This window comes from Alexandromys fortis, unplaced genomic scaffold (assembly GCF_014885135.2).
Source record: "Alexandromys fortis isolate MF-2015 unplaced genomic scaffold, M_Fortis_MF-2015_v1.1 scaffold_5, whole genome shotgun sequence".
NCBI classification, from domain to species: Eukaryota; Metazoa; Chordata; class Mammalia; order Rodentia; family Cricetidae; genus Alexandromys; species Alexandromys fortis.
The window spans coordinates 2,846,620-2,870,878 of record NW_026067924.1 but is presented as its reverse complement, the minus strand read 5'-3'; the positions used below and the strand labels follow the sequence as shown (position 1 = coordinate 2,870,878).

The 24,259-nt window shown below is 40.0% G+C and overlaps 1 protein-coding gene across 1 annotated transcript in view; it reads right to left on the bottom strand.

Moving 5' to 3' along the window:
- Positions 1-24,259, bottom strand: part of LOC126501615 (uncharacterized) — a 269,467-nt gene that overhangs the window by 146,736 nt on the left and 98,472 nt on the right. The window contains exons 9-10 of the mRNA XM_050142373.1: positions 12,863-13,126; positions 8,509-8,707 (exon numbers count right to left, since the gene is read on the bottom strand). Coding sequence (XP_049998330.1) covers positions 8,509-8,707; positions 12,863-13,126 — 463 coding nt within the window. The remainder of the gene's footprint in view (positions 1-8,508; positions 8,708-12,862; positions 13,127-24,259) is intronic.

The window sequence follows — 24,259 nt, the reverse complement described above, 5'->3', positions numbered from 1 at the left end:
CGCTTGGCATTAAGGGCTTCTCCACTTCCTTTACATCAGTGGGAGCACTTCCTGTATGGGTGTCAGGATCCCTGGAAGGGTCAGGGGCTGCCCTGCAGAGGAAATGACAAACTGGGAAATGTGAAAGAGCAATTCCTTCCACATGTTCCCTCCTTCCAGGAGCAGTGAGGGGCTGTCAGCTAGCATCACTGTGGGCCCAGGCAGGGCTCAGTACCACAGTCCTGTCAAAACCAATCTACGGACCTGCGGGCCTGCAGGCCGGCTTCACGCATTCTCAGCACCAGCAGGTTTCAGACACGGCTTGGAGAGGGAAGTGGATCACACGTGAAAGGCTGTGAGGGATGGTGAAGAGCCCCAGAAAATAAGCTCAAAATGAAAACAAATTACCATGATTTTTTTTTCATTTTTGTTTTTTACACAATCCACTAATGGTAGGAGAGCTATGTCAGCTCCAACTGAGAAGAATTTGCTCAACTAAGTTTGTTTAGGGAGTTTAGCGTTACAGCTACCACCAGAAGGCTTGTTCTGTTTGCAAAGAAACCTAAACAGTGCCAACATCAATGCTTAAAGGAAAGCAAGAAGAGGGGAATGAAACAGGCAAGAGGGTGTGGGGATAGGAAGAAGAATTTATCAATTGCTGTTTATAAAAAGGGGGATCTAAATAAAAGAATTTTGAAGCTTTTCTGTGACTTATAATATTTCATGCATTTCCATATCTTAAGTAGAGACATTTTAAAATGCAGGTAATTAGCTCTTTATGCAGATTAATCACTTTGAAACATACTGTGGTTCCCCGAGGCTCAGTTTTGTACTAAGATGAAGGATTTGGATCTATGGATGCTATCTGAAGACAAAATAATCCTCCAGCCCAAATGCCGTGGAGTCTAGCATTTACTTCAAAGTTTCAACAAATGGGATTTCTAAGGAGTCATTCAAAAATACTTCCAATTATGGCTATCTCGTGTAGAAGTGCTCTTTCTTTGGAAGTTCTCTGCAGTGGTGATGGTTGTCTGTAATCTGGAACTATCTCAGACCGTGTGTCCCTAAGCTCGGCTCCAACTGTCACCAGCAAAATCCTGTGGACTGTTTTCAAGTTCAAAATTCAGGATTTCAGGAGTCTTCCACAGCAATGGGGTAACAACTGACAAATTATTGTATGTGTGTGTGTGTGTGTGTGTGTGTGTGTGTATAGTGAGAGAGAGGGAAAGAGAGAGAGAGGGAAAGAGAGAGAGAGGGAGGGAGATTATTATATAAGCATTATATATACACATCTACATCATATACACATATATGATACAGATAACTAATATCTTCAAGAGTTTCTAGGAGACTGAGACAAGAGGATTGTTAATTCAAGGCCAGCACAAACCATATAGTGATACTATAAATTGAAGAAACAATAATAACAATAATAAACAATAACTGTGTCTTATCTAAGCTCAGTATAAATTGTGGACTGGAACTTTCACAATGTAACGTGGAAATCTAGTTAAAACTGGCTATGGAAACTTGACCCCAACACTCACAAGCTGTTGCTTGTCACAGGGAAGACAGCTAACCCTGGTAACTCTCCTGACCTGTGAGCTCTTGCTTCCTGAGCATGCAGATAAAGGATGTTCAGCTCATTCGGGAGTGTCCTCGCTGTGCTTCTGCTTCTCCCACTGCTAGTGCTTTGACCTGTTTGTCCTCTCACTGTTTTCTGTTGGACAGACAACTAGGCACAGTCCTCCCACGGAGCTACCTAGAAAGGTCCTGAAATAAGAAAAAGAAAGAAGAAAGAGAAGGAAGCAAAGGAAAAACACAGTTTTTAAATGAACGAATAAATATATAACTGGTTGATTTTTAGGGTTCTAGTATTATAATAAATCACCGGCAAAGAAATTGAAGAAAATAACTTCAAAAATAAGTGTCAAGTCTTTCTTCAGGGCTTAAGACCAAGTAAGGAGTAAGTCATCGGGATTAAACAGGAATCTTGAGGATTTCTGTACTCATTAGAAATGACAAAGAATTTTAGCAGCCATTTAAAAAGGTTGGTCAGTTGATTTTATTTATTTATTTATTTATTTATTAAAGATTTCTGTCTCTTCCCCACCCCCGCTTCCCATACCCTTCCCCTCCCCCAATCAACTCCCCCTGTCTCATCAGCCTGAAGAGCAGACTGGGTTCCCTGCCCTGTGGGAAGTCCAAGGACCTCTCACCTCCTTCCAGGTCTAGTAAGGTGAACATCCAAACAGCCTAGGCTCCCACAAAGCCAGTACATGCAGTAGGATCAAAACCCAGTGCCATTGTTCTTGACTTCTCAGCAGCTGAACATAGTGGTCAGTTGATTTTTGACCAGCATGCAAAGGCAACTCAACCTTATAACAAGTCTGTCTGCAAAGGATATTAGAAGTTGACTTTCCTGTGCAAAGAACACTACCTCCCCCCGCCAAGTTGATCTCAGCTATGTACCTAATTTAAAAACCGAACTTCAAATGAATCATCCATCTAAACTTTCAGAAGAAAACAGAAAGTCTTCTGAACGGAAGCAAGGCAGAGTTTGAAGGCTTGACACGAAAAGCTTAATCGACTTTGCCTGACGGACAGGACTTAATCAAAATCCAGGAGGCTCATTTTATGAAAGACGGGGCGAAAAAACCAGCAAGGTCAAAGGCAGGTGAGGAGAAAATATTTGCAGCGAGCATATTCCTGAAAGGACTTGTCAGAAAAACACGGCATTAAGAAAACTAAAAGCACAATTAAAAACTGCCAACGAGATCTAGAGGTGGGACACCATTGGGATAGTCTTTGCCTAGCAAACACAATGCCATTTAAACCCAGCGTGGGCACACACTTGTAACCCTCGTGCTCCAAAGGTGAAGCAGGAGAATCAGAAGCTGAAGGTCATCTTCAACTGCATAGTGAGTTCAAGATCAGCCTGGCCAGCTTCACCTTACACTGTTTCAAAACAAACAAACAAGCAAATAAAGACTGGAGAAATGGTAACTGCTCCACGGGACACTAATACGTGGACACAATTTACGGCTTCACTAAGTCTGTTAAACTGTTGCTGTAGGAAATGTCTGCTTGGTAATATGCAATTTTTATACGAGTTAATGCTCACTAATGCTGCTTTTCGACTGTGGCAACCCCTCCTATTCCAGCCAGGTTAGGTGGTCTGTTTTTAAATAGAAAGCCTACATACTATCAGACACTTGTCATATACAATGTGGGGTACACCATGCAAGATAGCTACTCCAGGATTGATGATAGGGTTATACACTGAGAAATCCAGCTGAAGTTAAAAATATCCTTTAGAAAGTGAATTTAAGAGACCTAGGGTCTGGCAGTGTCTCCTTGTGACCATGTGGCTGACTACAGCTCTGCTCCATGCTGTTGTCCACTGTCAGGAAAGAGAACTATGCTATCCATTACTAGTCTGGGAAGATAGCAACTCAGTACTGGACAGAAAATTTCTACTGACCACTTAATGTTTCTCTATCACTGTAAATGGAAAAATCCTAATTCTGGTCTTCTGATGTCATAGACTCTATTATAATCAACAAAGGGTTCTTTGTTTTCTCTTCTAGGTGATGTGGTTTATAGGAATTGACAGGGAAGTGTTAGGAGGGGGAGAAAGATAGATGATAGATAAATAGATAGATAGATAGATAGATAGATAGATAGATAGATAGATAGATGATTGATAGGTAGATAGATGGATAATAGATGGATAGATAGATGGTGGATAGATGATAGATAGATAGATAGATAGATAGATAGATAGATAGATAGATAGATAGATGAATGATAGATAGATGATAGATAGATAGATAGATAGATAGATAGAAGATAGATAGATGATAGATAGATAGATAGATAGATAGATAGATAGATAGATAGATAGATGAAACCTTTGCCTCATCTAATATCTAATATCATCTAATAAAAAGCCAGTTGTCTTTTATAGTATGCTCAAGGATGGCTGGAGCTAACTGGGACAGAGGACAACTATGATGCCTCGACAGCACACATTTCTTTCTCACAATTGTTCTCTCACTTTCCAACTAAACAGCTATTTACTAGCTGCACTTGCTCCTTCTCTGGGTCTGGATTCTGCCCCAGAAGATTTGCCGACTCTTTATGGAAAAGATACTGAAAGAATCCATGCTTCCTACTGGGCGTGTAGACATGTTTGTATCATAATGGAGCAAAAAAGCCTCCAGTAAACCTCTGAAGGTCAAGAGATGGACACTTTGGGCTAACAATCCCACAACATGTAGCAGCGAGGTTTGTTCATTGTGACTGCACAATAAAACTCTCTTGCATCCAGAATCACAAAGCATCCACAGACCTTGCCAGGAACTGTTGTTCTTGCAAGACGTCCATATGCAAAACAAATTGTAAAACACAATCACCATTTCTCGAGTGGTTAGCCTAAAAAGTAAAACAACTTAGAAGATGGAGATCACAGAAGTTATACCATCGATATTGTCTTCCAGCACTTTATAAATATTTCCTGCACCCAGGCATCCGTGGAGTTACATGTTGAAAACATCAACCATGAACTGTGCAAAATCCTTTTGGGAAAGAGTGTGGACACACTTGCAAGGGGCATGAAAGCACTTCTTTATGATTTGGGGACAGAATAGTAGATTTGACAAATTGCATATGGAACCTACCAATACAAGACAGCTTGTTGAAGATCATAAATACATTTTTTTCAGGTAGAAATTTCATGTCCATAAGCATACCACGTGGTCCAACTTCCCTACTTTCCTTCTTTTAGTTGTAACTAGCCAGAAAGTCATCAAGCCAGAGTTTAATAAAGTTATAATTTGAAATGAATTACCACATGTTGTGTTTGTTTACCCATTATTAACTCTCTTAGTAACACATCAGTGGCAACAAACAGCACACTGTATCACAGCCCTGATAGAACAGAATACAAGCCCCTGGGAGATATTAACCACTAATAATAAGCTGAGGAGCTTCCAAGAAAAATAAATAAAATCAAGCAATAGAGGAAATATGTACTAGGAGGATTTTTTGTGTTCTGGTTTTGTATAAATCTGTTCATGACAGAAGGAGACAGCCCTTCTACCACCTTTGAACATGAAACTTACATTAGTCTCTGAACTCAGAGAAAAGCAAAACAATAATCAGGTTTTTCTAAAGCAAAGCCTAAGAAATTCTCTCTTTCAGTGCGTATTGCATTTGCATACAGAATGTGTTGGTGTTCTTCTTTCCCAGGGTGCACCTGTCCTCTTTGAGGAGAGCTGGGGATAGCGCACTAAAAGTCAAGTTCATAGCATGGTGTGGCTCATCTAGGGAATGTACCCACATTGTCCCAGGAAAGAGGAAAAAACAAAAAGTATCTGGTGAAAAATGGTCCAAAAGTAATTACTTTTAATCTTCTACTCAGTATCTTAAAACTAGAATAAAATATCACTGGTAGGAAATATCATTACTTAAGTCAGAACCCACCATATTAAAAGTTAAGAATTCTCAAATAAGACTATGTTATACTAAAACATTTTTTCAAAGTAATACAGTCTACAAGTGCACATATTTTACAGGGTTCAGTGACTTCAGAGTTGACCTTTTGAACCTGATATTCAAGCAACATCAATGGCATGCTTTCTCTTCTTTTTAGTCCAATGACGTCACAATCCTCCCCTTTCTGTTTCTTGCTTTATTTTTCTTTGGGTGATGATCTCCCCCCATTGGGAGAAGCTCTGACAGTGTCTCTCTTTTCAACATCTCAGATTTCCAGTGTCACAGTCCATTTCCTGCGGCTCCACTAGAACTGTACGGACGGGCCATGTCTGAAGGAAAGGCTTTGTTTCTTGCAGCTCTGGGGGTAGGTGATTAAGAGGCTGTGTCTAGGGAGTGTCTTCAGGTTGGCTAGATTCTACAGAGAGCCCAGCAGTTTTAAATACTGGGAGATTACAGAGCTGATTGGTGATACCAAAAGTGCTTTCTCCGTCACCTATAGCCACCAGTACACTCTTAAGGGCAGAGACAACAAGATACAAACACCTCCAAAAGACAAACAAAAAACATTAGAGGCCTAATTTTTTTACATCCCAATACAGAATGCTTGCACTCAGCTTACAAATGCATTTTGAGGATGATCACATCTACTTTTTAGCTCCCCAAAACAGCCCAAGATGCTCTTTCCTGTTACAAGTAAATTAAATGCAAGTTCTTAAGGCTGTAAATTATACGCTTAGTTCCAATTGCTTTATAGCTGTGGAATTTATTACATGATTCAATATATACCTGGGCCCTAATTTATCTCAATAATATTTAAGGTCAGTATTATAGAATTTGACCTTTATGTATTCTTTGTGTAAAGTTTTAATGTACTATTTTCAGGTCCACAGGATTCTAGAGAGTGGCATTTCAGTGGGCCTTAACTGATGATGTCAGCTGAGACACAAGCAAGCAAAATGTCAGAGAGGGATAAGAAAGTCCAAGGCTCACGCTCAACCTCAGCTTGAGAGGAGCAAACCATGACTTGAACCTAGCAGTCGGTGGAGTCCTGCTCTGCCCAATATGACATCACTCCTAAGGAAGCAAAAAGTTCCAAACATGAACAGGTGTTTACCACTTCTTGAGAAGTTTGAGGTTGCCAACTAATCAACTAATCAAAAGAAAACAAAACAACAACAACAACAACAAAAAAAAAAAAACAAGCAAAAACTCAGCAAGGCAGAGGTGACCCACAAAGTGGAATCATGCAGCCAGTTTGATCATAATGGAGAAGTTCCAGCTTCCTATTCCAGAATCGTGGCCCATTTCCCAGAGCTAAATGCTCTCTCTTCTCTCCTCTCTCTCTCTCTCTCTCTCTCTCTCTCTCTCTCTCTCTCTCTCTCTCTCTCTCCTCTCTCTCCTCTCTCTCCTCTCTCTCCTCTCCCCTCTCAGAGCTTTGCTTTGTCTCTACATCCCCTCCCTCCTTCATTGAATCTAATCACTTGCAGTTTGACCTGGAACCTATTTCCTCCCTGCATTCTATTTCTCTTCTCAACGTCTTAGCTCTTGTCTCAGTGGGAAAGTACTGACCCCAGAAGTCTGAGACCCTTCATCTGGTTCCCCAGGACCCACATTAAAAACAGAACTAGATGTGGTGGCAGGTGTCTGTAATCTCAATGCTGAGGGAGGCAGAGTCAGAAGGATCTCTGAGCTCACTGCAAACCAGCCAGTCGAGTGTAATCAGGGAGACACCCTGCCTCAAAAAATAAGGTGGAAATTGGGCAGTGGTAGCACATACCTTTAATCCCAGCATTTGGGAAGCAGAGGAAGGCAGAACTCTGTGAGTTCAAGGCCAACCTGCTCTATAAAGTGAGTTCTAGGATAGCAGGGCTGTTACACAGAGAAACCTTGTCTCAAAAACCACAATAATAACAATAATAGTAATAATATATTTTATAATAATAATGGGAGAGTCATCTGTGATAAACAGTGTTGATTTCTGGCTTCCATGGCATGCCTACACACACCCGTACACACACACAAGTGTAACCCCAACATGCATGCATACACACATGCATATGCATACCCCCACATATGCATGCATGCCTACAAACATACATACCCACACATACACATGTATATCCAACCACACACACACATATACAGCGCAAACACTCAGAGGAAGAGGAGGACATGGAAGAGGAAAAGGGTGAAATAAAAAGGAAATACAGCAAAACAAAACTGCCAAAATAAAAGATGGAGTATTAGTACATGTTATGTTATTTTCTTTGCTGTGTAATTAAACCAATTGATAATTTCAAAGGAAATGCTCACCACAGGGTTTGTTACTAGTAATTCGTATGAGTGCCACTCCTTGCCATGATGCTGTGACTGCTAGTTCTGCACTAGCTTCCCGTCCATCACATCTGTCGGGCGGGCTGATGCTATTTACTGTTAGCGTATCCATCCATTTACAGAAACACATGACTAAAACCTAAAAGTTATAACTAAAAGGTAATGGGTAATACCTTTTTGCTGCAAAAGATAATTTCAAATAAGGCTCTTCTGAAAATTGAATATTGAAAAACTTGATAGAACTAGTGTTTGATAAAACCAATCTTCAAAAATAGAGCCCTACAGCATAAACTATACTACTTGCGAACTTTGCCCTGCGAATACTTTATCTTTTAGACTCACATGTTTGGCTCACTACTCTCAAAAAAACATACAAGAAAGCTGAAATTGTAAACAGGAGACCCAAAAGAAGCCAATGAACCCCACAACTCCAAAAAGCAGCGAAAAAGGAGTCACCGAACAATGGGGTTGTGGAGAATGGTTTGTGTTTCAAGTCAAGGAAATAGTTTTATGCTTATTTTCATAATAGACAACAAGATATAAAACCTACGATTCTTGTCATTGGTTATATTCTCTCTATATGGCTCAGTTTAGAAGATGCCTTCTTAGAAAATAAACACTTCTTAATTAGCTCTATTCAGTGTGACACAATTCAGAACACTATATTGGAACGCTGAAGAAAATAAGTCAACCGACCCTGGGAAGAGTGGATGGCGCTGTCCATTGCAGCGTGAGTGTTTCTTGGGGCTTCTTTCTTTGAAGGGCCAGCTGTATTATCCAAATCGAATTCTGCATTCTCTGCCTCCACCATTAAGCACACAGGACGTTCGGGAGAAAGCTGCCTGCGGCTCTCATGGCTTTTTTGATCACTCAAATGCAAAGGAGTTTTAATTACCTATTAAGAGATAAATCAGTTAATGGAAACAGTTGCAAATATTACCTAATGGAAACAGTTGCAAATATTACCTACATAGTTAAAACTCCTCTAGAACAATGGGGGATTTTGAGATATCTGAAAGTACAATTCACTTTTCCAAACTCTGAGGGATTTTGGCTGGTTAAATTATAAAGGTTAAATGATCTCCATAATCACTTTAAATACTCTCATGTGCTTTATATCCTTAATTTCTTTTATTTTTAATATCCTATAAGAAAGCACTGCATGACTAAACTTCATACTGGGATGAAACTAGCAAATATTCATTTGGTTTTTATTATCTCCAAGAAACAATAGTCTAAGCCAAGAGAGAGACAACAAGAACAGAGAGCAGTGCTGAGTGAAGAGATGGGTGTTTACTGTGCACTTTTTCTTCCCATGTTTAAGATAACAAAGTGCCCAGGGAAAGACTGAGTGTCCTGAGTATCTGGGAGGAGGACTTTCTTGGGAAAAAGTTTCAGCCTTTCTCGCTTGCACAAGCTCTCCTGTTCAGGCTTTGCACACATGCAATCGGACTAAATCAGAGCTGCTTGCCAGCCTTCTCCTGAGAGCTCCACTTACTGCCCCTAATGACAAGGGACAACAATAGCGGTCAGGGTGAAGTCATGAGCTCTGGCTTTGTCTGGCCAGTGCCATAGCATTTTCCTCCCACCCACTGACCCTGCAGGAAAAAGGAAGCGAGGATTACCCTGGATTCATTAATCTCCTCTAAGCCTAAATTGTAAAAACATTTTTATGTTCCATCATCTTTTTTGCTTTTTTATGTCATCTTCTATTTTTTTTTATTTCCATCCACTACTTGATCAAAACTTTCTGTAGGGTTGGTAGGTTGGTGTGTGGGGGGGGGTAGGATTCGTGGGGCGATTGGTGGGGGATGAGTTGGTGAAGGTGGGTTGGTGAATTGGTAGGGGTTGGTTTGGTGGATCGGTGGTAGGTGGATTGGTGGGTTGGTGGGGAGGTGAGGAAGTGGGCTGGCGGGGAGGTGGGCTGGTGGGGAGGTGGGCTGGTGGTGGGTGGGTGTGCACGTGCCTGGGAAAGTCAGAGGCTGACGTGCTTTTGCCTCTGTCACTCTCTACTTACGTTTTTGAGACAGGGCCTCTTACTGAACATGGAGATGGCAAGGATGGATGGCAAGTGGGCTGCAAGGATCCCTCCTCTTTGACCCCACCTCCTCCAGTGTCTGGGTTTACAAATGCTGTCCTATCTAGTGATTTTGGAGGGTGGAGGGAGTTGGCTTCAGGTACGGTTTGGTTTTGTGTTAGGAATCCAAACTCAGGACCTCAAGCTGGCAAGGCAAGCCACTTACCTCCTGAGCATCTCCCTAGCCCTAATCATAGCAGGTTGCTCTTGAGAAAACTCCTACCAGAAAAAGCCAACTATTAAGGAAGTTTATGTAAAGAAACACATAGTTTTTGTATAAGAATTTTCTGTTTGCATCTTTATGACAAAGTGTCTTCATCCCCACTTATTTTTCCACTCATCAGAAAAATCATAGGCATTGTTCTGAGCCATTATCCTTGTCAGGTAAGTGGACTTCCTCCCCAGCTAGAGATCTAGAAGGCAACAGCTCAAACATTATCTAGTAAATAGTGGAATTGGTGATTAATTACATCTATGTATCATATGTAGTGGCCTGACATGCACTGTGGGTAACAGCATTACTTTTCCCCCACTATGTTTTAGTTAATTAAAAAGGGGGGAAATGCCATTTAAATACAAGTAGGTTGAGCTCCAGCCAAATTCTTGTAATATAGTTTAATAAGCAACTTTTTGTCTTGTAGATCTTAAATCTTGATTTACCCTCAACCTAAATAATCTTATGATGAATACCAGGACTGTATGAATTGATTTTTATGAATCCAGTGCCAACTTTCAAGGCTATAATTTATAGAATACTGAGCTACAAGTACCAGTTAATGTGAAAATGAAAGGCTGGTGTAGCCCACAGTGGTAGTGCGGTTGCCTGGAATATGTGAGGCCTTGAGTTCCACCACATCTACCTACAGTGAGATGGAAAAGAAAGAAATAAAGAAGAAAAATTTAAAAGTCAGTTAAAAAATCACAGGTTCCATGGGTGAGGAGATAGCTCACTGGTTGAGATCATTGTGACACCATCATGAGTTCCTGGGTTCAGATCTCCAGCACCACATAAAAGCCAAGTAGAACAGCCCATGCCTGCAAAGAGATGGATAGGGTAGAGCAGGAGGCAGAAAAAGGTGAGTTCTAGGGGCTCATTGGCCAGCTAGTCTAGGGGAAAGAAGAGGCTCTGGGTTTTACTGAGATATCATGTCAAATGAGACAGTACTATGGGAAATACCGAAACTCAAATGTGAGCATGTGTGCATGTGTGTGCACGTATGTGTATGTATGTGCATGCATGTGTGCGCATGCACACACACATACACACACGTGCACATTTGCAGATTCCTCACAATAACTATAATAAAAATTTACTTTTTTCTGTGACTGTATTTTAATTTTCATTTTATTTTGATTCATGGTATAATGTTTAAGACTACAATTATAAAGCTGATTTTTGTTGTTTTTAGTTCTTTACACTCCGGCATCACTCTTTCTATTTCATGCTTATATAAATCAATGTTCCTCATTGGTAGGAGCTGTACGTGACCTCTAATACTTGAAGCACCACTACAAAATAATTGGCACAAATTCTCAGAGAATGGTGAGGATTTCTTTCCCTGTGGATCTTAGTGACAGATCTATCTCAGGATAACACTCTTTACGCAATGGCTAGGAAGGCATTTATCTAGGTTAGAACTATCTCCCTAACAGTTCTCTAGACAACCCCAACATGTTTTTTCAGCATAACACCATAAGGGGATTCCCTGTAAAGAAAATACTAGATAATTTCACCACAAATATAAAAGTAAAAGAAAAGCAATCCCTCAAGACATACAGGAAACTCTCAAACCTAAGACCAAAATAATACATGTCCTGGAAATATCTTTACCAGGTACAGCAATTAAGTAGGTAAGTAAGTAGATAAATAGATGATAAATAGATGGATGGACAGATAGATAGATAGATAGATAGATAGATAGATAGATAGATAGATACATACATACATACATACATACATACATACATACATACATAGCTGTAGATGGGCAGGCAGAGAGAAAGACAGACAGGTGGTAGATAATCAGATGTATAGGCAAAAAAATTTCATTGCACTTTATGATAAAGTCAACCTGGGAAAATACTATAATTAAGAACAACAAGTTTAGACACAGAAAACAAAATAAATAGACCACAAACAGGTGGTACACTTTATTCTTAACATGTGCAACCATTTTCTTCTCTGGATAATGACGTTTGCCTACAGTGAATTTATGTACTGTCATGTTGTTAAAAGGCTAGGTTCTGCAGTGCACAAAAACTAAACATATACAAATATGTATGCCCAAGTTTATTTGCTTTAAGTATTTGAGTTTGACATAAAGCATGCTTGGGAGTAGAGTGACGAAGGGAGACAGTGCTCTCATGGCCACTCAACTTCTGCTGATCTTTGTATTTCTTTCTTGTCAGAAACAATGATTCAGAAGGCAGAAGCCCCACCTTTTCTCTTCTGTATCCTATTGCAGGCAACTCCCAACACACAAGGGAAGCTTGGTCAGTACTTTTGGTAAGGAAATAACTCATCCTTTCATGGGGTGATGGGTTGAATTTTCAGATTGTGAACCGCAGAGAACCAGGAGGCTTGGGCAAGAGTTCTTATTTAGTCAATAAACATGGCTGTTTTAAATTCTATTTCACTTTCCCCATGAACTCACAATTTAATTCTTTATTTTGAAGTGTTAATCAATGTGCATTATCAGAAACCAGTTATCTGATGGAATTACTCTTACCTTTTGAAAGAAACTTTATTAATTTTGCAATTGCAAGAAAAAACCTTAATGGTTAGGCAAAAGTGGCTTGGGAAAATACTTCAAGTTACTTCCCAATTATGAGCTCATATCACATACCTAAAAACCCAGCTAGGTAGCACTCAAAAATCTGAGATATGAGAGTCAAGAGTTTGAAGATAGCATATACTACAAATAGTAAATCCAGTCTCAAAAGATTAATAAACAAAATCATCAAATTGCAAACCTTAAAATATAAATTGCACAGCCACTGGTCCAAATCTTGGCAAATCAATTCTTCAATTTTTCTGAAGCTGTCCAGTTTCCGGTCATACTTTCCTCGGAGAAGGGGACACTTGAAGTTTCCTTCCACTAGACAAAAGTTGTTATCACACATGGGAAATGCTGCCCAGCCCACGACCAGGTCACTGGAAGCACATGTTCCACGGAGAAGGAAGAGTTCAAACAAAAAGGACAAGCCAGGTCTCACGGATTTCCTTTGAGGAAGTACCTGTCCAAATTATTGACAGAAGAACATCAAGAGGGTGCTATTGACTCCAGAAATACCCACAGACAGTTCAAACTGAAGAAATGTGTTCTCTTTACCGCCTGTTGCCTTCAGATACCTACTCTTGAATTTAAAAATAAGTCTTCTAGCTTCAGGTAATTTAACTGCCATACAGCCATGAAAGCATGGCTCTGCCAGTGACTCCATGCTTGATAAATTTTAGGAATCAAACTTGTAGCATTGCAATTAACACGCTACACTATATTTTCTTTCCTATTGGTTTGAGCTGATATGCCTGCTGGTGTTAAGGTTTGGATGTGTTTATTAAATATCTGGGCTATGAACCGCATCCATTAATCCATGTGTTAGTGGTGTGTGGAGATGGAGTCTTGAGGAGATAGGATTGGAATGTCATGACGGTGGGGCGTTCAGAATCAGTGGCTTTGCATGAAGGGAATAACAGATTTAAATCAGTTACTTCTCATTTGCCACAGGGCCCTCCACCATAATGCGATGCAATAAGAAAACGTTCACCAGATGTCACCACAATCTTGAATTGTCTGGCCTACAGAGCCACAAACCCACAGAACTATTCTTTTTTTTTTTTTTAAATTACCATGCCTGAAGTCTTCTGTTCATAGCACAGAAACAGACTAATCGCCTAACAATCTCTGTCTCCCATCATAACCATGATATCACGTCTCTATTTCAGATCTTCTGGATCATTCAGATACCTAGCTCAAGTGCTTTGTCCAGAGCAAATCTTGCCTGCAAAAAAATAATCAAACAAATCATCATAGTCCAGAAAAGCTAACTGAATTATTATTGTAAGAAAGAGAAAACAGAGTCCTTGTAGATTTGTAACTACTGTTAACCTAAAGTGACACTATTGGAGCCAAACAAATAGGAGCAGGCAATGATGGGTCAATTTTCACACTGACCAAGCCATGCTCTTAGGTGTAGAGATGAAGCTCATTACTCATCTTAAAGAAATTATTAAAAAGGAAGACATAAATGATTTTTATTTAATAAAACATAAGCATAATTTACTTTAAAAAATCATATGATTTTTAAAAGTTTTAAACTGATGGTAAAATATCATAAACTATTTCACAAAACACTTATCCAAACATGTGCAGTTATATGATTTATATGAACACTCCAAGACTTAAGTTTAGGAATAAAATGTAACAGAGACATCTGTTGAAAACACCATAACCCTGTGGCAGCTGCTATTAAACCATTAACGGGATCAGATTTCATTTAAACCAGATTTACCATTTTCTACAACAGCCCATGGGAAAGCTAAAGACATTAGGCACAAATTATTGACACAAGAGATCCTTAATCAAGCTGTACTTTTCATTTGGCTAGCTGGCCTCGAGTAACATTTCTAACAAGAGAACAAGAACTAAATGGAGGAGGAGGAATGGCGTCACTGCCCTGGTTAGAGCCAAGATTTAAAAATCAAGCTGAACCCATGCTGTAAACAGTGCTTTGGTTTCATCACTGGATTTATCTGTAAAAATGAGGGCCCTCCTTGTACTAAACCAAAGCTTCTCAGCAAGTATTTGAAGTAGGTGGGATAAGAATAGGATGAGCTATGACAGTCCCACAATGACGTCTGTGGTGGGTTTATGTAAATTACTTCTCTTTTAATACTTGACTTTACATGGACTTGAATTTCCTCATCAAACCAGGGAAAGGATTGGGCATGCAGCTAAGTGAAAGAGTACTTGTCTACCGTATGCAAGGCCCTGGTTCCAATCTTAAAGGCTCCCACTGAAAAACCTAAAATTATAATAAAGCCCCAAACCACAGTGATGTTAAGTATGTTCTTCACAGAGATGACACATTTATACTAACTTAACAAGAAAATATGAATTATGCATTCAACCTACATTTGTATTTATGACTTATCTCAACCACTTCCTGGATGACGTGGAAGGAAAAGAACATATTTGAGTTTAGCTTGCATCGGTAGCCATGCCAAACACAAACATCCTTTGTTAATATGACGTATCATCTTTAAGCAGGTTGTATAAACCCTCTGCTGTACTGTGTTGCCTGCTACAGTGCACACAGAGGATGCAGAGGGTAGTCATGTTATCTCAGGAGCTGCACCAACAGCTCCTAAAAAAAAAAATAGTAGAGGAACAATCCAAAAACAGCCCACTGATTCTGGGTGAAACACAAGATAGGAGCTACATATTCTTTCATATTTATTTATTTATTCACTCATTTATTTATTTAGTTATTCATTTATTTTTATTTAATATGTCTGAGTGTTTTGCTTGCATGGATGTGTACCATATCATGCCCAGTGTCCAAGGACATCAGATTCCGTGGAACCAGAGTGGATGTGAGTCACATATGGGCGCTCAGAATTGAACCCTGGTCCTCTACAAGAGTGGCCAGTGCTCTTACTACTGAGCCATCTCTCCAGCCCCAAAAGTGTCATATATTGTTAAAGAAAGGAAGCCACTCTCTCTGACACCAATTGTTTTTTCAGAATGCCTGCATTGAGTGTGTTTCCCTTACTGCTTGTTGTACAAGAGATCTTTAGCCCCGTAATGTGTACCTTGAGACTGACTGACTGTGCTTTGGCAAGAAAGATTGCTAAGTTTTCATGTTCCTTTCTCTGAGGGCCACTTCCTACTTCAACGCAGGAGCTTGCCTACTTCAACGGCTAGCCTAGGAAATGACACATGTCTGAGTAGCTTTCGTTAACTTTGTATTTTAAAATTCTCCACGAAAATGAGTAGGTGTTCATTTGCTCGGATGCCAGTGTCATCTCATCACCAGAGTCCTGGTACATGGAGGTCATATGGTCCTGGGCGGACCTGTGTTTTCTGACCACCATGAATAATTATACAGAAGCAAGGGGTTTTACCGAGACAAACTTCACAGCATATTTTGGCTGTGATGTCCTTTCTCTTCCACATGGAGGGAGATACAAATGGAAGAAGGGCAAGGAGGAAGAAACGAAGATGCAAATGAGGGTTTGGGAACTGAACGCTGAGTGGAGGAGTGGAAATGAGAAACATATGTCCAGGAAACCAGATACATATAAATTATTGCCCTGGAGTGAATGGTGGTACCATGCCTGTCACAGTTAGCTCTACCTGTCAACTTGTTACACACAGAGAATTACCCAGGAAGAGGGTACCTCAGTTGAAGAATTGCCCACAGGTTGGCCTATGATGATGACGTCTGTGAGGTATTTCTTAACTGCTAATTGATGGAAGAGGACCCAGCCCACTACGGGTGGTATCACCCTTAGGTAGGTGGGACCAGGTTGTGTGAGAAAAATAGGTGAACAACCCAAAGAGAACATGCTAGTAAGAGACCTTCCATCATGGAGCCTGCCTGTACTTCTGCTTAAATCGCTGCCCTGACTTCCCTCAGTGATGGACTTGTTACCTGGAAGTGTAAACTGAAATAAACCCTTTCTTTCGCAAGTTGTTTTTAATTGTAGTTTTATCACAGCAACAAGAAAAACAAACCAGAAAAGCTATGCTCCTAGTAGGCTTTCTGTTTCTTCCTTTCTGAAATATTTATAGAGGTAATAGTTTGGTTTGTTTTCACTTTTTAGTTTTAATGTTATTATATTTCATGTATATGGATGTTTTACATGCATGTGTGATAGTATATCATGTGTGTGACTGATGCCACTGGGGCAAGAAGAGAGTGTCAGATCTTTTGGAACTGGAGTTGCAGACGGTTGTGAGTCACCATGTGGGTGCTGGAAATTCAACCAGGTCCTCTGGAAGAGCTGCCAGTGTTCTTACCCATTGAGTCATATCTCCGGCATTGTATGATAGCTTTCATGGTCAGGAAAAATACTAATAAAACTCTTTTAAAAGTGTAGTGTTTACTGATATAGTAGAGACAATTACAGAGAACCAACACCCACATTACATAGAGATGGGATGCGGAGATATTTCAGGAGAGCGCTGGCTTAGCATGGTCCATGCTGACTTTAACACCAGCACCAAAAAGGGGCAGTTGTGGTGGAGGCAAACATATTTTTTTCTTTTTTTTTTAACAAAGCTAAGTTATAAAATGACGTGAATACTCATCTTTCTGGGAACTGAGGAGTCAGATTTATAGTAAACTAAATCCTTAGAGTATCTGGAAAAGCAGACTTGACACTGGATTCCAGACATTGCAAGAGAAAGCATAAAGGAGAAGTTTAACATATGAACCCCAGACTTAGACCAAGTCATTACCAATTCTTAACCCTAGGACCTTCACAAGTACTCAGTAGCATGTGGGCAATTGGGTACAGGTGGGAAGGCAGAGATTCTCAGTGTTACAGAAGTTTTCTAACAACACTAGAGAGCAGCACATAGTCAAACGGTTGAATGGCAGTGGATACCAAGTCCAAATGGCAGGAGGGGACTTCTATAACTTAAATCTATGAAGCTCAGCGGGGCACTCAAACCAACTAATGTTATAATCAGCCCAGTTCAGCTCAGTTCCCGATGTGAGCATAGAGGTCAGACCTTGATGAGTAAATCAATATTTTCCATTTCATTCTCTATGGTTTGCACCACAATGTCTACCATAGGCATGCAACTACAAGATATAGAAGGAAGAAGAGGTGAAGTATGGCTAAGGAAAACTAGCCAATGAATACAGATCCACGCATGATCAGAAACTCGAGTTAACAAAGATTTTATATTATTAGAATCTAAATTAGAAGAAGGAATGCATTATTTAAGAGGAGAACGTAAAAGTGTTTTAAAACAGAAACAAAATATTTTGCATGACCAAAATCATGACATTGGCTCAAGAGTATAAACAGACACAACAGAAAATGCATAATGAATGAATGTGGAAGTCTATCTGACAGTAAAGTTATCCCAATTAAAGCACAGAGGCAAAAGAAGAAGGAAGAGAAGAAGGAGAAGGATGAGGAAAGAAGGAAGGAAAGGAGGGAGGGAAGGAGAGAGGGAAGGAAGGAAAGGGGAAGATGATGGCATGAAAGATCCATGGAATATTCCAGCAAATGAGAACCTGGAGTCCTTATAGGAAAAGAGAGAGAGAGAGAGAGAGAGAGAGAGAGAGAGAGAGAGAGAGAGAGAGACAGAGACAGAGAGACAGAGAGAGAGACAGAGAGAGAGACAGAGACAGAGAGACAGAGAGAGAGAGACAGAGAGAGAGAATGAAGCTGAAAACATTTGAAGAGATAAATTGATAAAACTGATGAAAGACATCAGTCAGCAAAAAGAGGTTCAGAAAATTCCACATAGGAATCATAGAAACAATACCTAAGAGTCTCGGGGTCACCAGTGAAAATCAAGACAAACTCTTAAGAATAAAGGATCATTGCTGATAGCAAACTGAAAAGTCCATTTAGGACAAACTGAGGGCTATTCCGGGTCATTATCTATATCTCCTAATCACAGGATCTTGAATTTATCATAAAATATTACATGCCACATGGAAAATTTAAGTTGTATTTCACTGCTTAGCTCCTTTGCTCTGTATTCTGGTCATGTGACATTATTTTGGGCACATAACTAAAAGCATCTAGAATCACTGGCTTGTTTTAAATTCTGCCTTCAGTCACTTGGTAGGTTATTTCACGCCTAACTGGACTTGTATTACATCCTGTGTTTATTATGTGCACAGGAATGCCTTAGCATTGTTTAAGATCTGAACGTAACCACAGCCCAATCTCACTTTCTAGCTGTATTCCCTATTAGATCAAATGCATATTAAGCAATACAATACTCTTACAGATTGTTTTTTTCTTGTTGTTGTTGTTGTTGCTATGATAGACAACTGACCAAAAGAGAAGGGTTTGTGACTTCTTATATGTTATAGCCCACCGTGAAGGGAAGCCAAAGCAGGAGCCTGTAGCAGAAACCATGGAGAAATGCTGCTTGCTAGCTTGCTTCCCATGGCTTACTCAGTTGCCTTTGGTATACAGACCACGCCCATGTACCCAGAGGAGTCACCACCCACAGTGGCGTGGGTCCTCCTAGATCAACTAGTAATCAAGAAATAGACATGCCTACAAACCAAATTGATAAACATAGTTTCTCAAGGCAGTTCCTACGTGGGTTCCCTAGTCTCATGTATGTCAAGTTGAAAACCAAGGTTACATGTCACATATACATGTATACACACTAAATAGCATCAAATGACTGTTGAAAATATTCTTTGAAATGCCAGTGCATGTACGCACAAACACATACAGTCTATTGTTTCATCATGACATTGCCTTCATTAGGAAAACATTTCTTATCCACAGCTTTTCAAGCAGATGGGCTGGTAGAGGTACCCAGCGGCCCTGAATATAAATTGGGGGGTATGTGATTCCTTCAAACTTACATTAAATAACAATAATTTCAAAAGAAATACATTGGATGAGATCAGAAAAGGATATTTTGAAATCTTTCGAAAACTATCTACTAGTACTAATGGTACAGAAGACCCCAAATTCAAGCAACTGTTACATCCAGTCTCGGGCTCCATAGACTTTCCATGATATTAGGGTTCTGTCCATTTGCTGCCTATAACTGCATTAGGAGACTAGACAATTCAAAATGTAAAACCAGTCCACATGTGACAGTTCTAAGTCTTGAGAAGTGACTCCCCCTGCCAAGGAGCCACAGTGCCATGAATTCTATTTACCAATTAGTGCTACTTCCTCATAGTCTAAGCATGAAGTAGGACAGTATGTCATGGTCACTCTCTTGTTAGTTATGAACAAAGATCCAGGGGTAAATCAAGTCACATCTATTATTTCAAAGCAGAGAATTTACCATTGCCTCTAAATCCACCAGGGTTGTCTTTTCTTCTCTACTTCCCCAGGAGACAAGAGACATTCTAGAAGGTGATTCTTCAACCTGTCTGTGACTTATGATGAGAACAATGGGGAAAGTATCTTTCTATCTTTGAGTATGTGTGAGGCAAGAATGAAAAGTGGGCCCTCCGTTGTGAAATGCCATTAGCTGATGGCTTCTTTGTAAACACAGGGTAACCAAACTTACGATGCCAGCATTATACTAATGTGCCAATATAAAAGTAATAACAATCCTAAGTCACTGGATATGAGGAGCTAGTGGTTTTGGTCAACATGAAAGTAAAGCTAAGCATAGATAAACATGTAGATATTCACGCAATCTCTACTTCAGCTAGCAAACTGAACGCTGGGAGATTCGTGGGTTGCTCATGGGACATCTACCATGGCTGCTATTCTTCCACTGCACTGAAAATAGTTCGGGATACTTGAAACCAAATTGTCCAGCTTTTTCTGTGTAATTACTTCTCTCATTTAAAGGAGACGCTGTATATTCTAAAGATCAAAAGCATGGGCTTTGGCATCAGATAAACCTGAGAACAGATTCTCCCTTACCTCTGAATAAATAACCTACCTGCTTTGTCTTGTTTTGTTTTTTCAGATCTTGATGTCACTATCTATAAAGAGCTAGGGAAGAAGCAATGGTGACAGATAAACAGAATAGGAATAAATGGCAGTGTCTTCCCGAGCTAAATTCTGCTGAGGATACTCCAGGGAGTCAAGGAAGTAAATCAGTGCTTAATTTGCCTTAGAGATAACGAAATGGTCCTTTGGAAGCAGACAGCTCAGAAAGGTGCTTGGGAATTGATATGGAGCCCAGGGTGATCTAGATTAGCAGACAGAGTTTTATAGTGCGATTCTTTTTTGTTCTGTTTTCCCAGTTGTGAATTTAAAATATAGACGAATTAGCTCTAATCCCCTGTCTATCTGTTACAAAATAGAAGAAAGTAATTGCTCTTGGAAATTTATTCTGGCCTAGGTAAAAGGACAGAGGACCACAGGAATTACAGCCACACAGCTTCCAAATAGGAAAGAGACCCTCACTGCCTGCACCCTTCAATGCACGTGCACAAGGTGTATGCTTTAGAATATTATTTTAAGTTTTTCATCCTGAACATCACCATAATATCAACAATTAACACTCACTAAACTCAAAGCAGTTTTTAAAAATACTTTATCCTCATTAGCTTAATCACCACAATTATACCATGATGTATAATCTGTTATGAACCCAATTTTACAAATGCCTGGACTGAGACAGAGAGATCTGGGTCCACAGACATCCAAAATAGCTGTGAAGTAGAACTGGGATCTGAGCGTAGGCCTCAGAGAGTGATTCAAGCCTTACTTGCCACAAATAAGAGAAATGAATGCAAAAAGTCAGCCTTAGGTTCATACCCAGAGGCCTCAAGGCCACCTTGTTCCACCCCACCGACTGTTCCTCATGGTTTCTGCAAAGTAAGAAATGTGGCCTCTTCTCCCACATAGCTGTCTTCAAGTCACCCACTTTGGGTTCAGGCATCTACATCTTGCCTAGAATTAATCAAGTAAAAACTTGCTTGTTCTAATAAAATTCAGCATCCCTAATGAACAAAATTTTTTTGAAAGGCTAAGTTTACCTTCTACTTTATAAGTTACTAATACTGAATAAAGGACACAATCTTGTAATCGCATACCTGAGGCCTGCACTCTAACCGCACAACTAACTTAACCTTTCGAAAGTCACTAACAATCTAAAATCTGAAGGCTTTAGAGCAACAGCTACCACCAAATTTGTTCTGCATCAGAATGACTCAAAGGTGCTTATGATGTCTATTGCTGTGAAGAGACCCTATGATCACAGCAACTCTTCTAAAGGAAAACAGTCAATTGGGGTGACTTGCTTACAGTTTAGAGGTTCAGTCCATTATCATCATGGTGGGACAGGGTAGCATGCAGGCAAACATGGTGCTAGAGAAGTAGCTGAGAGTCCTCTATCTTACAGGCAACAGGAAGTGGTCTGTCTGTCACACTGAGTGAAGCTTGAGCAACAGACGGTTCCAAGTCCCCCCACAGTGACACTTCTTCCAACAAGGCCACACCTATTTCAACAAGGCATGCCTCCTACTCCGGTTAGGATTATGGGGCCAATTACATTTAAACTTCCACAGGTGCTTATTTCAAAGGCTTATTACTATTCCATTTATTCTTATGTTTCTATCAGTAGGAGGAGTACAAGTGAATCGGGTGACCACACTTTGAATCAGCTGCTCCTTCAGCTCTTTCTTGGAGACTCAATACCCCATGCAGATGCAAAAAACAGACAAGGAAAATCTGAGTCTCTTCGATGAAGTCTCATCAACTCCCCTATCAGGACAATTCCTGTCTAAAATAATACTGAGTCCCAGCTGAATAATTTCTGGCTCTGTCACATGACCTTCACACCATTATCCATGCAGCAAGACCGAGATGAAGGGGAAAGTCATGGAACTGAAAGAATTTTAACTGAATATTTTAATTTGGAAAATTCCATTCTGGGATGGATAATCCCTCCTCTGTTTCTTCAGTCTTTTTATATTCTATGATTTTTTTTTAATTGGAAAATAAAAAGTTGTGCTTCCTTTTCCTTTTCTCCTTGTTAGGGAAAAGACAGATCTTTCCCTTCATTGTCCCTGAGAGTTGAACACATTGGGGGAAAATTGGGCACAGCCCATTACTTTTACAAACCCTAGTGAGCGAGCCTCAATGCACGAAAAGATGGCGTTTCTGAACATCTGCAGTCTGATTAGATCAAAGACCAACAAATTAACTGCAAATGGCTTCACAAGGAGCATGCAAATATATCATTGGAGAGGAGAAAACTTTGGGCAATAATTGCTAATCAACATTTTCCCTTTGGGCAGCCCACACCATACCAAAAACATGTAGCCATGAAGTCAGTATCTGTGCAGGTCTCTGTATTTTACACAGCTCTTGCGCACACACTATGGCACTTGGTGCACACATCAGGCCTCCCATGTGATTGATATCAGCCCATTTCACAGGTGACTAAAAAAACAAGGCTTAAGGGGGGGAATTCACTTGTTTCCCCATTGACTAGATTATTGATTTAACTCTTATCAACAATTGAATCTAATATTGTTGTTCCTTTTGGATATTCACTTACATTCATTAAATGTCAATTATTGTAACTGAAGCACAATTTTGGCACTTGAATAACAAACTTCTAACTTCCATTCGCTATAAACTGGTAGAAAGGCAATAGGCAATTGACTAATATGATTGTGTATCACTAGTAGTAAATTATTGACCTACCTCAATTGATACTGAAATCGTAAACCATAATGCGCTAAAATATGACAAGGTGTGTTCTGTCAAGAAACTTTTGCTTAAGTCAAAAACACTTAACGCTGAGACCTACTGCTATGTCAGAGTTTCAGGGAGACAGTTACTAAGCAGGAAGCCTAAGTTTGGTGGCTTGTGGGAAGAGTTTGATATATTCAGAAAAGGAAATAGAGACTGGAATGAATGTCTAAGCAGGAAACTAACATGTGATAAAATCAGAAAATGGGATAAAAGGCAAAAACAAGTTCTGCAGGCCCAGGTAAGTGATCTGGATTTTATTATAAGCGCAGTGAAGATCCTAAGGGATGTTGTCTTTTGTTTTGTTTTATTTTGTTTTGTTATCACATTATTACTGTGATGAAACACCATGACTAAAGCAACTTGAAGAGGGAAGGGTTTATTTGGCTTTTCTTCCGTATCACTGTTCATCATGAAAGGAAGTCAGGACAGGAGCTCAAACAAGGCAGAAACCTGGAGGAACGTAGCAGAGGTAGAGGCCATCAGCCGGTGTTGCTTACTGGCTTGCTCTGCCTGCTTTCTTATATAACTTAGGACCACCAGCCCAGGGATGGCACCACTCACAGTGAGCGGAGCCTTCTTTCATCAACTACTAATTAAGAAAATATTCTGAAGGCCTGCCTACAGCCTGGTCTTATGGAGGCATTTTTTTCCACTGAAATTTTCTTCTCAAACAGGTGACTTTAGTTTATGTCAAGTTGACATAAAATATCCAGCACAGGTATGCCTTGATTTGGATTTGCTTTATTCATCGATCTTCATTGGTCCTTGTGTTTCGTGATGTTTGGGGGGGTTTGAACGTGAATTCTATTCCTGCCCCCTCCCTAAGCTTTGAGAGTTTTATCAGTTCCAAGTCATTCCCCACTGTTTAGTACAGGTGTGAGTCAGATGGATGGGGAAGATAGCCAAGCCTGTCCTTTGCAATTAACAGGCTATGTGGCCTTGGAGAAATTCTTTGCCCTACTCAGTCCTTTGTG